General features: G+C 44.7%; 1 protein-coding gene across 5 annotated transcripts; it reads right to left on the bottom strand.

The window, feature by feature from the left end:
* Nucleotides 1-1,469: 1,469 nt before the first annotated feature.
* LOC143314985 (uncharacterized) lies at nucleotides 1,470-14,762 on the bottom strand. 5 transcript variants are annotated; one of them, XM_076722367.1, is made up of 24 exons: nucleotides 14,532-14,762; nucleotides 12,543-12,745; nucleotides 12,317-12,421; nucleotides 11,976-12,071; nucleotides 11,125-11,235; nucleotides 10,078-10,201; nucleotides 9,170-9,617; nucleotides 8,474-8,541; nucleotides 8,138-8,384; nucleotides 7,790-7,968; nucleotides 7,471-7,693; nucleotides 7,229-7,377; nucleotides 6,814-6,905; nucleotides 6,301-6,458; nucleotides 6,074-6,219; nucleotides 5,499-5,751; nucleotides 5,298-5,413; nucleotides 4,971-5,202; nucleotides 4,725-4,864; nucleotides 4,359-4,608; nucleotides 3,815-3,945; nucleotides 3,379-3,631; nucleotides 3,065-3,171; nucleotides 1,470-2,285 (listed from the first exon to the last, which is right to left on the bottom strand). In XM_076722367.1, exons 1-24 carry the CDS (start codon nucleotides 14,569-14,571, stop codon nucleotides 2,278-2,280), a joined length of 3,879 nt encoding a protein of 1,292 aa, XP_076578482.1. In that variant the 5' UTR covers nucleotides 14,572-14,762; the 3' UTR covers nucleotides 1,470-2,277. The 5 variants fall into 5 exon arrangements, with proteins under 5 accessions (XP_076578482.1, XP_076578483.1, XP_076578478.1 ...); XM_076722368.1 differs by having other exon boundaries at nucleotides 3,379-3,628; nucleotides 14,532-14,734; XM_076722363.1 differs by lacking the exon at nucleotides 14,532-14,762 and having other exon boundaries at nucleotides 12,543-12,977.
* Nucleotides 14,763-15,426: the final 664 nt, after the last annotated feature.

The following is a 15,426-nucleotide window of genomic DNA, read 5'->3' as shown; positions in this document are numbered from 1 at the left end:
GAGGCCAGCCTGGTGTATCTGTGGTCAGGGCTGAGCCTGCCCATCTGTGTCCTGCTGCTGCTGGAATTTTGGAGAAGTAAGGGCTACTATGCAAAAGTGGTATGTGGATGTTTCTGTCTTTTATCAATTTGGGGAAAAATAAGGCTCAGGTGGGCAAATTCAACTCAAGTAAACTTTGAGTTAATATTTTTCTTTTGTCAAATGGAGCAATGGTAGCAGTGGAAATAAAGCAGGATTCATTAGTCATCAATCTGTCTTTGTATTTGCCTCCAGGAGATAAAAGAGTTTGAGAAACGCTACTTGGATCTGCTACCTCTGACAGATACGCCAGGAAACACACAAAACCAGTCGACTGACACAACCTGCCGCTTGCTCAGCAATGTGTATCGCTGGCAGGCTGAGGTAAGACAGGAAATTTACTTTTTCAGAAGTAAAATTCACTGTCAGGAAAACAATCTTTTGTCTGACAGGACTGAAAGAAATAAATGCAACAGATGACAATGTGAAAACGTGAGTTAGCTAACTGTTCTGTTCGCTAACAAGTTCCCCATATCAACCTAAAAGGTGATGATTTGTCAGTGTTGGGTTCACAATATGTTTATACTGCAGGTTTACGGAGAGTTCTTAACTACTGATGTTTCACAGCACATTTCTAAGTAGCTCTACGTCGCCTCTGGTTGTGCATGTGTCCAGTTTAAGTATTGTGGACTCCAAGGCCACTAAGACTGGGAGTCCTCGATGCCAGACTCCTGCTTGTGTGAAGGACTGGACAACAGACACCTGAGCGCAGTGTAGAATTTAATGTATGTTTCTAGATTATTTGACGCTGTTTGCAATTGATGCATGGAGAGGACGTTGTACCGTCAGCAGACAATGTTGTCAAAGTGGCAGACAGGTAACAGACCACGAACCGGAAAGGTCCTCGTTTTCCAGCTCAGCACTGCGTCTCTGAGCTGGAAAGACCTGAAGTCGTAAATGTAATGAAGAGCTTGTACCGTCCTGCTTTAGATACACTATCAGTACGACCAGTGTGGGACTCACAGCCATGTCTCAACTAAACAGATAACACTACATCAAAATTATGGCCTTGTGAAGGGAAGCCGTTTCCCAGCAATCCCCCTTTGATTTCCCTTCATTACACTTCCACTAATCTAATACAAACAGAGCAGGAACCTCTGGCTGACTGCAGTTGATGTAAACAGCAGTAAATCATTTAGAGTCTGTGTGGGTGAGGCAGAGATAGTACAGACTGTATTACTGTAGGACAGTAACCTGAGTTCACAAAGACCTGGTCTCACCACACACTGAACGCACCAAAGCTTTAATGTCATGCTCTGATTGTGCTATTTCACTTCTGTTTATCATTGTTTTGTTTCCATTGTGGCTTGAGTGTCGGGCCCACAATCTTCAACACTTGTGAACAATCTTTTCATAAAATAAATAAATAAAAACACAACAAACCGCAGGAACAGATTCTCAATCAAACACTTCAAGTTTCTTTTAATGGATGTGACAAATCCTCTACATCTTTCTGGAAAAATGTGCTTCAATAAAGCTTGAAGTGGAACATGTTTAGAGTTAACTGCAAAACACATACATAAATAATAACTTAAATAAATAAAATTCTGGACAAGATCAATTTATACCGTGTAAAAAAAAAAAAGAGTAAACTTCATGAATTAAACTTTCACCATTTGGGTTCCAGACATTATAAACAAAGTGCAAATACAGAAGATTTGACGAGTGAATTAAGATGAAAAAGCAAATGTACACTGTGGTTACAGTTATAGAGGCCTTGCGTGTGTTTCTTTTTTGCGTGTGCTTCGAGTCACTCACTTTTAGTTCTAGTACAAAATAATTAAACACGGGTAAAAACATGTTTTCTGTAGGAGAACGGCATTTTGTGACTCCCTCCATGTCGAGTTTTTTGTCAATTGAGCCCTGAGCTTCCTGGTTTTAGTGTCATGGCTCTATTGTAATAATCCCAAAGACACTCTGGTGGAGGAACACACACGCGCACACACACACACCCACACACACATACACACAGAGAACTGCAGCAGCAGGTCTGTGTGTACAGAGTATCTGAAGTATCTGAAGTATATACAGAGGCAAACATAGATCTGAATGAGCCTGGACAGGCACTCTGTCGTCTGTAAACTACTGCACAGCACGGCCGTTAATATCACAGTTTCTGCATGTTCTGCTCCTGGATGCTCCTCCGTCAGTCTGCAGCTGCTGTGTCTTTGTGATGTCCCTCTGTGATGATGGACAGTTTCAGGTCTCTGCATCAGACAAAGTGCAGATATTGAATTATGGATATGACTTATAAACAGTTTGTACAGCACTTTCAAAACAGGAATTTAAATTAGCTGGTTTGGTAAGCAAGTTAGTGATCTTCACTCTTTGGATTTCTTATTTCTGCAGTCATTCATGTAGACAATACTTGACATTTTGAGAATTGATACCTCTCTTAAGCTTGTGTGTTAACAATGTAGGTAGTCAGCAGCCGGGTAGCTTAGTTTGGCATTAAAAACCCGAGATAGATGGAAAACAGCTAACCTGGCTCTGTCAAAGCATCTCTAATGCTCATTGATTAACCCACTATATCTTGTTTGTTTAATTTGAGGCAGATTTCATCCCTGTGGACCAGGTCAGGCTGGCTGCTTCCCCCTGTTTCCAGTCTTTATGCTATGCTAATTAAGATAAGCTTCATATATTACAGAAATAAAAGTGGTATGGATCTTGTTGTCTAACTCTCAGCATAAAGGTTTCTGAATGGTTTTCCCAAAATGTTGACCTTTTCCTTTAAAGGTTGCTGCACAAGCGCCAAAGTGATATTAATGGAAGCAACGTAAACAAGGTGCACAGTTCGATCATGACTTCTAACTTTTGAAACAGGAATCAAACTGAAGATAACTGATGAATCTGTTACATGACAAAGCAAGTCAGATAATAACAATAACAAGAGGTCAATCAGTTCTAAATCAAGCATCATCCAGCTGATAAAACCACTGCATACAGCTGCCATGATGGACAACAGCCAGGCAGTGAGGCTTCTTACCTACGCCATCGGCTGTATCGTCAGCCAGGGGGTCAGAGTTTATTACATACTTGCTGCCAAATATCTGCACCAACTGGTCAAAGAACTTGCATTCCTGTTTCTCTCCTCTGGAAACAGGAAACAGAATTTCAGAGCTTGTTAGGAGACAGAAGGTTTTGCCACAACTCAATGTGCACAACAGCAGTGAATCAAACGTTATGAGGTTTAAAACATGCCTGGAGACAGTTTTAAGAATGTACATGATAACACCTACAGCATGATCTACCCACGTTATGCCGCCCGCTCATCCCCCAACAACGAACAGAGGGACTCACTTTCTGCCTTGGAGGAAGTGTCGGAAATTGGCCCTCAGTCTCTTTATCCTGGTCTGACACTGTTCGGGGGTGCGCATGTAGCCCTGGCTGGCCATGACCTCAGAGATCTGGATGAAGATGTGTTTGTTCTTGGTGCAGCCCTTTAAGTTCTCCTGGATCTCCTCGCTCCCCCATATGTCCAGCAGGGCCTCGGTCTCCCCGTCGCTCCAGGGCAGCTTGGAGTTGTCAGACGCCCACTGGGTACCTGAGGCTACTAACAGAGTGGACGTCTCACATTAAAAAAACTATATAGGATAATTAGACTAATGAGATCTATGAGATCTATGCTTATATGCCTTCTGTCTAGAGGCAGATGAAAGATTGATGCCTCTCTCTCTACTGTGTTAATTAGTGAGTGTTGATCTACAGTCCAGATGTAATTTTCTTGATGTTTCACCTTTCGTCGGACCAGGCGCTAACGTGTAGTCCTCCAGCTCATCTGTGACTGACGTGTCTGGGACTGAGCTGTCCACTTTCGGCTCCCTCCTGAAGATTTCGTCCATCTCGCTGAAGAATTTAAAATCCTCCCTGAATTCAAAGACGGAAAAAAAAAAAGAAGCAGCTGACAAGTTAGTTACCGGCAGACAGACGTACATTTAAATGTGCAACCTGTTATTAGCTGGCTACGCTAATCCATCAAAATCCTGTTTTCGAACAAGCTCTGAAATTCTGTTTCCTGAACCTATTTGCTTTAGATTGGACATAAATGATGCTACAAAGGAAAAGCTCAGAGACATTGATAAATTTTACAAGACTGTCACCTGCATTCACGGCCTGAGGTTAACATTCCAGTATTGAATCCTGCCTGGTTAAGAGTAGACGGGATTGATTGCCTACAATTTCTTTTCTAATCTAACAAAACAGACTCATGATGATGGCTGTCGATACCAAAACCCAGAGGTCTAAGTATGTTTAGAAGAACACGCTTCGTTATCACTTACTTTTCGTGGAGGAAGCCATATTTAAGGCGCTTGATGCGGGAGTAGCACTGCTCTGTGGTCCTTATGAATCCTCGGTCACTCATCTTCTCAGAGATGTACTCAAACACGTGGCGATTCTTCAGGCAGCCCTTCAGGGTGAGCTGGACGGTGTCTTCACCCCAGATCTCCAGCAGGGTGCGAGTCTCCTGCTCCGACCACGGCATCTTCCTGCTCAGGTCGGCCAGGAGGTGGTTGGATGAAGGTTGCTCGTCTAAGTGGATGAACAATGGATTTGTTATCGAGTTGTAATTGTTGAAATTTTCATAGTATCAGCACAGTGACAGCAACCCAAAGCTGTGATGGATGATTGATTGTATTTAAACCTACACATGTCTGGATCCTCGTCCATCATGGGTTGCATGGTGGCGTCAGCAGCGGTGCTGTCCACGTCAGCATACACAGAGTTATCACCGAGCACCGGAGCCAGCAGGTCGAAGTATCGAAACGCTGCCGGCCGTCCTCCATTTCTGGAAAACGGAAATCAAAGGTGAGCTGGGAAACATGTCTGCTGGGGTGGAAGCAGCGGACCTGCTGACCGCTGAATGAAAAACATCACTCATCCATTTCATTTACCTCCGGCTGTTGCAGTATCGCCTGTAAGTCTTCTTCAACCTCTTGATGCGGCAGTGGCACTGCTCCGCCGTCCGCAGGTATCCCACGGCGGCCATTTTCAGCGAAATGTCGGCGAATATGTGCCCGTTGCGGACGCAGGTTTTCAGGCTGTGCTGCACGTCGTCCGCTGCCCACACCTCAACCAGAGCGACCGTCTCCTGCTCCGTCCACGCGGTGTTCACGCCGTCGGTACCTATTCCAGGTGGATGCAGGAGTGGACAGACTGACTGACTGTTTATCTGACGGAGCTTTCCTCTACCGCTGCGTGGAGAAGTGAAATGACTGTACCTGGATCAGGGTCTGCTGGTTCGTCTCTTTCATCATACTCATCAATAGAAACTGCCTCCTGTCCAAGTATTTGTTCCAGCTGCTTGTAGAATCTGTAATCTACTCTTCTTCCACACCTACAACATGTGAAAGACATTAATATAAACTATTCATGCCATACTGGATTATATTTGGATAAACACACAGAAAGACTGATCTCACTTCTTCTTGTCGTAGCACTGTCGAAAGTTGTTCCTCAGCGATTTCACTTTCCAGCGGCACTGCTCCGAGGTTTTCGAGTAGCCGAGGTCTTGCATCCTCTCCGAAATTTCGGCGTAAACGTGACCGTTGTGGACAAAACCCCTCAGCGCCCTCTGAACGTCTTCGTCGCCCCAGATCTCGATAAGCGCCAGGGTTTCTTCATCTGACCACGAGCTCGGTGCTGGTTTTTCTGATGACATGCTCATTTCCCCGTCTTACAATATAAACACAGCACTTATCACCGTCTGTACTAGTTGTGGTCTGAATGCCCAGTTTCACAAGTTACTGTCATGTGAGCCAGGAAATTTGATTGGTCAGTACTGTTAAATTTGTTAAATAATTGATTAATTATCCAAACTGTGGCGGATTAATCGACTACTTGTTCCAGCTTGGCGGGAAATACTTTCTTAGTTTTTGTTGTCCGTTGGATCCGTTTTGAACGCTGCACGTCAGTCACAATAATGTAAAACTGTAGGATTGTTGCTATCAATGAATAGTGTATTCTTGAGTCATGCTTATCAATTATTATTATTTACCTGTTTCAGTCACTGATTCACCATTGGAGTCTTCTGATATTTCAATGGAGTCTGTGACCACAGTGGAGGATGTTGACGGCTGCTTGTCCAGGATTTGTTCCAGCAGATCATAAAATTTGAAGTCGACTCTGTCGGTCCCACATGAGCTGCAGACAGCGAAGGCAGCTGTATTAACACACACGCCAAAAGCACAATCTACAAGCTGGATGCTCACGTGCAGCTTTTACCTCATGTTTTCCTGACACTGCCGGTAGTTTGCTTTCAGCCGTTTGATCCTGGTGTGGCACTGCTCAGCGCTGCGGGGGTAGCCGTTGGCGCAGAGTTTCTCTGATATCTCGGTGAAGATGTGACCGTTGTGCGGGTAACGTCTCATGCTCTGCTGGACCTAAACGTAGTAGAAAATCTTATTAAAGGTGGCCATACGAAGAAAAGATATTTGAAAGTCAGCCAGGCCCATATGATGCACCTGCATCCAACATGTTATTCCCTTTGGTTCCTCAGGCTAGCAATCTATCACTGTGAGGATAATTTAATGGTGCCTGTGCAGCTGGAGCTCTGTGTTGCTGCAGACACTCAAGTTTGTTTTTGAACAGAAGAATTCTACATGATCACAGCTTCAGGTCACATTTGAAGGACACGTGCAGTTTGGATTTTCCTTTCATCAAATTCAAAAAATGAAGGAACTGATGATGTGAGGTGAATGTAAAAAGCATAATTTACATTATGATTTTGTCCTTTACCTGCGGGTCGCCCCAGATCTCCAGAAGGATGATGGTCTCTTTGTCCGACCAGGGGACTTTCTTCCTGTCTTCCTGAATGCCCACAGCAGACTCTGGAGAAACACAAACAAACCTCTTTTCCAAACCTCCAACTCGACAACTCGTTAATGAATCTGCATTTGAACTATCACTGAACGCGCATCTTAAACAATTGATGAATAAAACAAGACAGACATCAAAAACAGAACTGACTTGACAAGATGTAGAACCCAGATAAAAAACCTATCAGTAGTTTCTACTAAGAGAAAGAGGCACTGGAAGACTATGCATTCAACTGCATTTGACAGGAGGAGCTTGTATGCATGTTTAGGGGCTCTAGCGCCTCCCTGAGGGTAAAAGCTCAAAACACTGGTCGGCAGAGAACATTTGTGTTTACCGATATCCTGATGGGAGAAGGAGGGAAAGTCGTTGTCTTCAGGCTCTGCTGGCATTTCATCCACCTGCGGCACTGAAGTGAAATCCTTCACCAGAATTCTTCCCAGTTCGTTGTAAAACTTACACTCGACATGCTCCCGTCCCTTCATGCTGCATTGAGGAATAAGAAGGGCAAACAAACACTGTAACTCAACGGCATCTTCAGCGTTCCCTTTCCCTGTTTCTTGCTGTGAGCATACATACTTGTTTTGGTAGCACTGCCTGAAGGTCGACTTCAACCTTTTAAGCCTTGTTTGGCACTGCTCTGGTGTTCGAGAGAAGCCCTGGGCGGCCATCTTGTTGGATATGACGGAGAAAATGTGTCCGGTTCTGTGCATTCCTCTCAGGTCCTGCTGCATCTTGTCTTCACCCCACGTGTTGATGAGGGCCAGCGTCTCCAAGTCTGTCCACGGAACACTGCGAGTTCCTGAAATATCAATCACATTGTTTGTCACGTATAGTACTTTGACCCTGCGTCATAGTTAACGTGTGTTTATTTTTTCATGTTTTCGTGACACTGTACCGATTTCCAAATGGCTCGTGTGGCCAAGAAACTGCAAGTCCTCGTCGCCATCTTGGGACTCATCTTCATCGATGACCTCCTCCACATCGTAGGTGACCTCGGGTACAGCTGAGGGGGCCGAGGAGCCGAGCACCCGCTCCAGCTGCTCGTAAAATTTATACTCCAGTCTGGAGTTCCCTCTGGTGTCAGATCAGGGGAAAGGAAACAGACATTTACTTCAATTATTTTTTTCCCACAAATTACAGCTGTGACATCTAAGGTGACAATAATACTTGATATCTGACAGACTGCAATGACTGGACAGAGAGACAAGCAAAAAGAACCGACGGTATTTCATTTAACACCCACTTGTTATTCTGTCGGAAGCATTTCTTCAGTCGTTTGATCCTGGTCTGGCACTGTTCCACTGTTCTCATGTAGCCTCTCTCTGCCATCTTCTGTGCGATCTGAGTGAAAATGTGACGGTTTTTCAGGCAGCCCTTCAAAGCCCGCTGCACCGAGTCCTTCCCCCAGATGTCGAGCAGATTGAGTGTCTCCTCGTCTGACCAGGGAACTTTTGTGTCCGTTACAACTGGGAAAGAACCTTCCTGAGAGTCTGAAACGAAACCAGAGGAGTCAGTCAAAGCCCTAAACTCTGACTGATACATCCAAGTATCAACTGATACATGCATTAACTGTACAAACCTGTATATTCTCCCCATATCGAGATTAGAGGAGATTCACCTGAATTCTCATCATCCATGGACGAATCCCTGCAAAGGTGGAAAAGTACTGAGTAGATGAAATCAACAGATTGGCTCACTCACCTTTTTCAACCCAATTAAAGTGATATCTCTCCCTTTGTCCACAAAGCACAAACAATGAATGTTAAACAGTATTTTCAGAAGACGAGAAGTACATGGAGTGACACGCACGACCTGCAACAGATATTCAACACAACTAAGAGTGGACAGCATGCTGCACAGTGCTGCTCTGAGCTAAATGCTAACACGCTGATGTTCACCCCTAAACGCAATGAACAGCTGAGGCTGATGGGAAGATTTAATGGCAATCCATCCAAACAGCTATCAATACATTTTACTCAAAACCACAAATGTCAGAGCATTTCTAAAAGCCAGGGGATCAGCGAAGTCATTGGGCTTAATTGTCTGAAAACAATGAATGTCTGTAAAAAAATTTGCACCAATCCATCAAGGAGATCCAAACCAAATTTCATGGCAATCTAACAGTTGTTGAGATATTCAAATCTAGATCAAGTCCGACACTGACATTCCACTAATGTGTGAAAAAAACAAAAAACAAAAGTGCTGCCTGCCCACTGAACTGATGGGAATGTTCTTTGTGTTTCACAAATGAACAAAACATCTCTGGTAATCTTACAGAAACGGTGTCGCCTCCGCAGGCTGCTTTGCGGGAACGTCCACACCTCCGCTCAGCCTCCTCTTCCTGAGCACCCGCCCTCCCCTCAAGCTTTGGCTGTCGTCATCGGCTGCAGAGTCTGTGTCTGCAGTCTCATTAGACGCTGTGAGGTCTATGGTTTCATCACATGGCCGTGCACTAATTGTGTTTTGCGCTTTCCTCTCCTGAGAAGTGCTCCCGCCTCTAACCTGCAGCTGCCAGCTGCCAGAGTCTCTTGTGTCCTTCGGTCTTTGTCTTGCCCTCTCCAGGCTGCTCGCGCTGAAGGGAGCGTCGAGATTTTCTTTGTGCTCCGGAGAGTCTGAATCTTTGAGAGAGGGTGAGCAAGAGGCGTTGTTCATGACAAGTTTGGTCCCAGGAGGCAGAGACAGGGAGGAGAGGATGCAGTCATCCATAGGTAATAATCTAGGATCTGCAAATGTGAAAAAAGATAATTAATTAGAATAAATGGTGAATTTAGCCAACTGTAATGACAAAAATGGCTGTTCTCAGTGCATCGTCACCTTAGGTTTAACTTACAGCAAATTATCTTTGCTTAGAGACTGAAAAAAAAGCAAAAATGCTAAATCCTGAGCAATTGTTTCGGGTCGTCTAAACTACAATCTGTTAAATCAGTCCCCTGAACATCATCTGACCTGCAGTTACCTCTTTCGAACTCAGAGCTGCCCCCCCCCCCCCCCCCGCTCTGAACATCTCCTTAGTCTCTCTGCTTAACTCAGCTCACACTCAGATCCGGGCCCTTTTGCCCTGCATATATCCTTAACCTTGTACAGCCTGACTGTCTGTGTCTGCACCTGCAGCCTTCTGTTTTGACTTTGACTGTTTTCATTTTGTTGACTTCGTTTAAGTACACATCCAGGGGCAGACAGTACCTTTCTCTTCAAAATGGCCAAGGTTTCTGTGGTGCTCGAGTACAGCCTTCATGTCCTCTGGTGGGAAAAAGGACTGCAAACAGTCGTCTAGGAATGACGGTGTGTCTCTGAGCAAAGCTGCCAGCTGAGAAGACACATCAAGTTAGCGGCTTTACCAAGTGACACACAGTGAGTTCAGATAAAAAAATAAGTTATCTTAATGGGCATCTTCCTCAACATGCATACGTTAGGTTGCGTTTACTGCCAGAAGTATGAGGAGCATCACATTAGAACCTGGTGCAATCTTGTCGACCCACATTAGAAATTAGTGTGAAACACATTAGAGCTGTTTAAGGAGATTTTTTACTTCATACTATGTGATAATCTGACTGTTATTTTGCCATTCTGCTGCTGCTGCTGCTGCTTGGTGAGGAGGGGGAGGGAGGAGGAAGCAATCCACTGGGACGCTGTGTTGCACCTGTGCCCTGTTAACCCTCCTCTAAATCTGTCTCTGGGTCAGTGGTGCAGACAGATGAGGCCCTGCACTGGGCCTATGGGCCACAATCAGCCTGAAAAAAGCTATTCAGTTTGGAATAATGCCAGAGCGGTTTCCTGGTAATACACTTGCCTGTGCTGCATTTGGTTTATTTTCATGGTGAGATAAAACACAGAGGCAAAACAAGCAGCGCAGACCCCCCACAGGGCCGGATAACCTCCCCAGGTAGGAGCTTATTTCACATCAACACTGCAGTGGGCAGGTTAACAAAATAAGGACAGAGCAGTAGCCGAACTATGACCTGTTATATAAGTATGAATGTTGGCAGCAGTGTGGCTATGAAAAGACATGTGCTCATTTGAAAATTGTGTGCACAACATATTTCATGCCAATACAGCCATTACTTAATTACTAAACAAATAAACAGATACACGATTAAGAGCAATTTAAATATCTGAATTACCACAAGTCGGTTGAAGAATGTATAACACAAAGGAGGAGTATTATTATTATTATTACTATTATGACGTAATTGGCTGATAACGTGCGCTAAGCTCACAGAAACATGGCACCTGTGTGAAGTCTGGAACTGGCAGCAGCTCCTCCAGTCTTGATATGAACTCCCACACCAGCATCTCAAGGGCTGCATCATATTTTGAGCCAAAATATACAGGGAAGATTTCCTGTTAATGAGAAAGAGAGACAGAGAGCCCGTTCACACCTGGCGTCAACGTGCGTCTCAGGTGATCCGATCACAAGTGGACTGCCAAGACATGTGACTGTTCACACCTGTGTGTGTCGCACGTGTCCAAGGTGTCCAGCCGACCACTTGTGTTCAGATTTTGTTACTACGTACATGACGTGTTATGTCATCCTGCATTGACTATAAAAGTAGGAGAGGAGTGTCCCAGGGTGAGGGGTGAAGATATGTGTTCAGACACATATTGAGTAAAGTAGTTGATGTGTTGGTGCAGCAGCAAGGTTGGATTCTTTTGCTTTTAATCCCACTCTGAGAAATTTTGGAGGTTTGGTGGTTTTGGAGGCTAAACCCCGGACATGGCGGAGGTGCAATTCTCCTGCTGTTGGAGAGGCCCGTGTAATCACAGGGCCATTCACAGTCCCTTGTTAATCTCTTCCTGTTTTCTGCTCCTTCCTGTGCCTTTGATGATTTTAAATGTAAATACAAATCTTTGTTTGGTATCTGGCCAAACAGTCGGGCAGGCAAAACGTTGCACTCCTGAAATGGTCTCAGAACAGAACAAAACTGTATCACAGCGGGAACGCAACGAACACCAGACCAAAATCAGATCCTAAAAACTGGCGTCACCTGGAGAGAATATTGTGTTGGATGTGCAAAAAAGCATTTCCTGCTCAGCTAAAAACAAAAGCACAACAACACATTAAGGAGTGAGTGTCAGATCACCTGGAAGAAGAATTTTCTCTCAGAAGGATCCTCCAGTAATGAATGCACCAACTCCACAAAGTTCACCTCAGATTCCTCCACCTGGTTGATGGTTGCCTGTTATACACAGAAACAATGTGAACACAAAAATGCTCAAATCAAGGGAGAGGGAAACGCACACTTGAGCACACCTGTGGCTGTATTGTACAGATTTTACAGCAGTGTAATGAACTATGTATTATCTCTTTCATTGCAGATGATACACCCAAGAAAACAACTGTACTCTCTGCATTACAAACAGGCTTTGAACATGTGACTTAATCACCAATGACTCAGAGAAACATGGTGACATGGTTACTTACATGGTGGTCCTTGGCAGTGCTTACTGGAGCTTTAATTCTGTCCAGATGTGGCTGAATGGTCTGCATGTCCACTGGGTGCTCACCTCGACACATCTCCAGGACAAGCTGAACATGTCCGCACACACACACACACACACACACACACACACACACACACACTATTAACACTATTAACAACAGAGACAGACAGCTAAAAAAAGCACCTCAAACACTGAATATTACTCACCCTGGCCCTGAGTCCCAGGATGAGCTGAGCCCTCTGACTGTAGCTCATCAGCTCTGGGACCAGCTCGGTCACCATGGTAACAAACTCCTCCAGCATCCCATAGTGATCCACAAGTCCCTGCTGCACTACTTGCCACACTGCAGCTGATAAAAGCTGCAAGGGTGGGGCCAGGAGGCGTAGATAGTGGACTGGGAGAACATTACCTGAAGACAAAGTGAGGAGGTAAACACCAACAGTCAGGTAACGTCTCATGTGGCTGACAATGAAAAACAGTTTGATCAGGCCTGTCATCCACAGAGAAACACAGTGCATCAGCAGGGAGGGTTTCCAATGAGGAGAACGAGAGGATCGCCGACCACGACTGTAGAGAGGCTCCCGAGTTAAACCAGGTCAGAAAGTTTGGCTCTCTTCTGAAAACATATCACTTAAGACTGATTCTAGAAAGTTATCTCCCCGGGTTTTGGGCCCTTTCATCACTGACTCCATCAGCAACCCTAAGGCCATAAAATGTCGGTCTGCTCTGACTGAAGAACTTGGATCTGCGAACACTCCAGCTCAGGACAACAGACTCTGCCTCCCCCGAACTCATTCATTGCTCATTGTTGATTAAAACTGTTTAAACTGCTTTCCGCCTCCTGCCTCGTCTGTCTGAGCCTGTAAACTCTGCTAACAGCTACTAAATGGATCTGTGGTGAAACTGATTTTTCAGCAAGTTTCTCAACTGACTTTCCACAAATGCATCACAATATCTAATAATATTACAAAGTGAAATTACACTGTAAGTGATATATGTGCCCTATGAACGTCATTTGATCTGCAGTGACCTCCTGTGCCCCCCCCCGAGACAGGTGTGCCGGATCAGAGCTTCTCCAGCTGCATCCTCTCCTGTAATCAAGACTCCTACAAAGACTCAGATCTGCCACATCTTACACTCTGCTACCTGTTAGTGTCCCAGTTATATGCTCCTGCTTTGCTCCTGTCCCTTGCTGCTAACATCTTGGTTCCAGATACCACAGCACACCTTCAGGGGTCTAGTGGAGTCCATGCCTTGACAGATCAGGGCAAAAGCGGGACCAATGCAATATTAGGCCGGTGGTCATAATGTTATGCCTGATCGGTCTATATCAATGTGAAAAACTAAAACATCAAGAAAATATGAAACCCAATGGCACTCCCATAAAGGACTGATGGATAAATAATGTAGCTTCTCGAACCCACAGGTATGAGTTTTCAGGTGTTTGCACTGAAAAACATGCACAGCAGCTGTTCAAAAATGCACCTGCTTTAAAATATGTCTTATTGTTCTGTTACAGCCATCAGCTCAGATTATTACATTCTTATTAATCATTGCATTTGCTTATAACGTGTTTTGGCTTCTTCACCACAGTCTGCTCGGGAAGAGACAGGCTGCTGTAGTTTTTATATGCAATAAGCTGAATTTTGTTGTTTAGACAAGGAAGATTATTCTAAATTGGCCCACTTTGGTGGCACTTTGCTTAAATTGCTGTGCATATGACTTATCATCACTTCAACAAGCAGCCTGAGACAAATCCACCTGACATTTTACGTGCTGACTAAGAGCACAGTATGTATAAGTGAACTTGATTTATAGTGGCAAGGTGCCGGCTTCTGCACTAACAACAGCATCCATCAAACTCCAAACAAACTCGCATCTACAACCGAGCAGCCCGGTGGATCTTTGGCAGCCTCAGGATAGAGGAAGCTTCGGGAAAAAAAGAGAGAGAGAGAAATATAATAAATAAAAAGAAACTATTCAACCACATCAACCAGCCCGATGGAGTGATGGAGAAAAGCCAGCACCTGAGATGCTCATAAGCTCCTTGTGATTATAGAAAAGCTGCAGGACTATTATGCGGAATATAAGCAATTAATCTCCATGATCTGTGTTCAGGTCGCTGTAAACTCGCAGGTGAGCACACAGCGATCAGGGATCATTATAAGACGGATTTTTCATTCGGGTACACGCACCTCGACTGCTTCCACTGTCAGCCCCGCGGTTCACTTCCATTTAGCAGCTGACAGAAAACAAAACAAACAAAAAAAAAACCGTCCAGATGTCTCTCTCGGGTTGCGGCGATCAGGAAAACAAAGATAAACACATAAATTAACTCTGCTAATTTCTAATCAATATAACATCCATCGTCGATCGCCAACCCACAACACGCGGTTCTGAAAGACGCGTTCACGGACTCTTGATTTTATTCTCGCACTGGGAGGAGACATAGAACAAAGGGTTCTGGTCTCATCCGCCTCAGTCCAGATCACGGCAAGCCCTCTTTCCTGGTTGGCTGACGAAGACCGGATCAACCCGGCTATGCAGATCTCGCGACACTAGATGGCGCCATTGACTCAGCAATGGTCTGACCAGCTGGAGGAGAGGGTTGTGTGTATCCATGCTGAGGTGGGGGACGTGTTGCAAGTATTGCAATACCACAATTTAAAAATACTGCATTACAAGAATAGGTCCTGCATTCAAAATGTAACTAAAATGACATACACAGCAAAGCAAGTATGTTTCTGTTATGTAAACATCCAGACTCCCTCTGGATGAACTCACTGGCATGTGACATCTTAGTTTTTGTGAGGACTTTTGTGTGCCAACTAAAACCTTACCGCACATACCACAACAATGGCAGTTTTGCCAGGCTAAGGAGGCCAGCTGCAGAATCCTGTATAACCAAGCCAGACACACACAATCTCCCACAACCTAAGGTGGACTTCAAACAGCCTCAATCACCAAGAAGCTGCAAAACAGGATGTACTTCCTGCATCAGCTCAGGAGGTTCAACCTGCCTCTACAGCTGCTGATCCAGTTCTACACAGGAATAATCCAGTCTGTTCTGTGCACATCCATCATTGTCTG

Source organism: Chaetodon auriga, chromosome 22 (genome assembly GCF_051107435.1).
Source record: "Chaetodon auriga isolate fChaAug3 chromosome 22, fChaAug3.hap1, whole genome shotgun sequence".
Lineage (NCBI taxonomy): Eukaryota > Metazoa > Chordata > Actinopteri > Chaetodontiformes > Chaetodontidae > Chaetodon > Chaetodon auriga.
The sequence above is the reverse complement of the archived record's forward strand: the minus strand, read 5'-3'. Positions and strand labels throughout refer to the sequence as shown.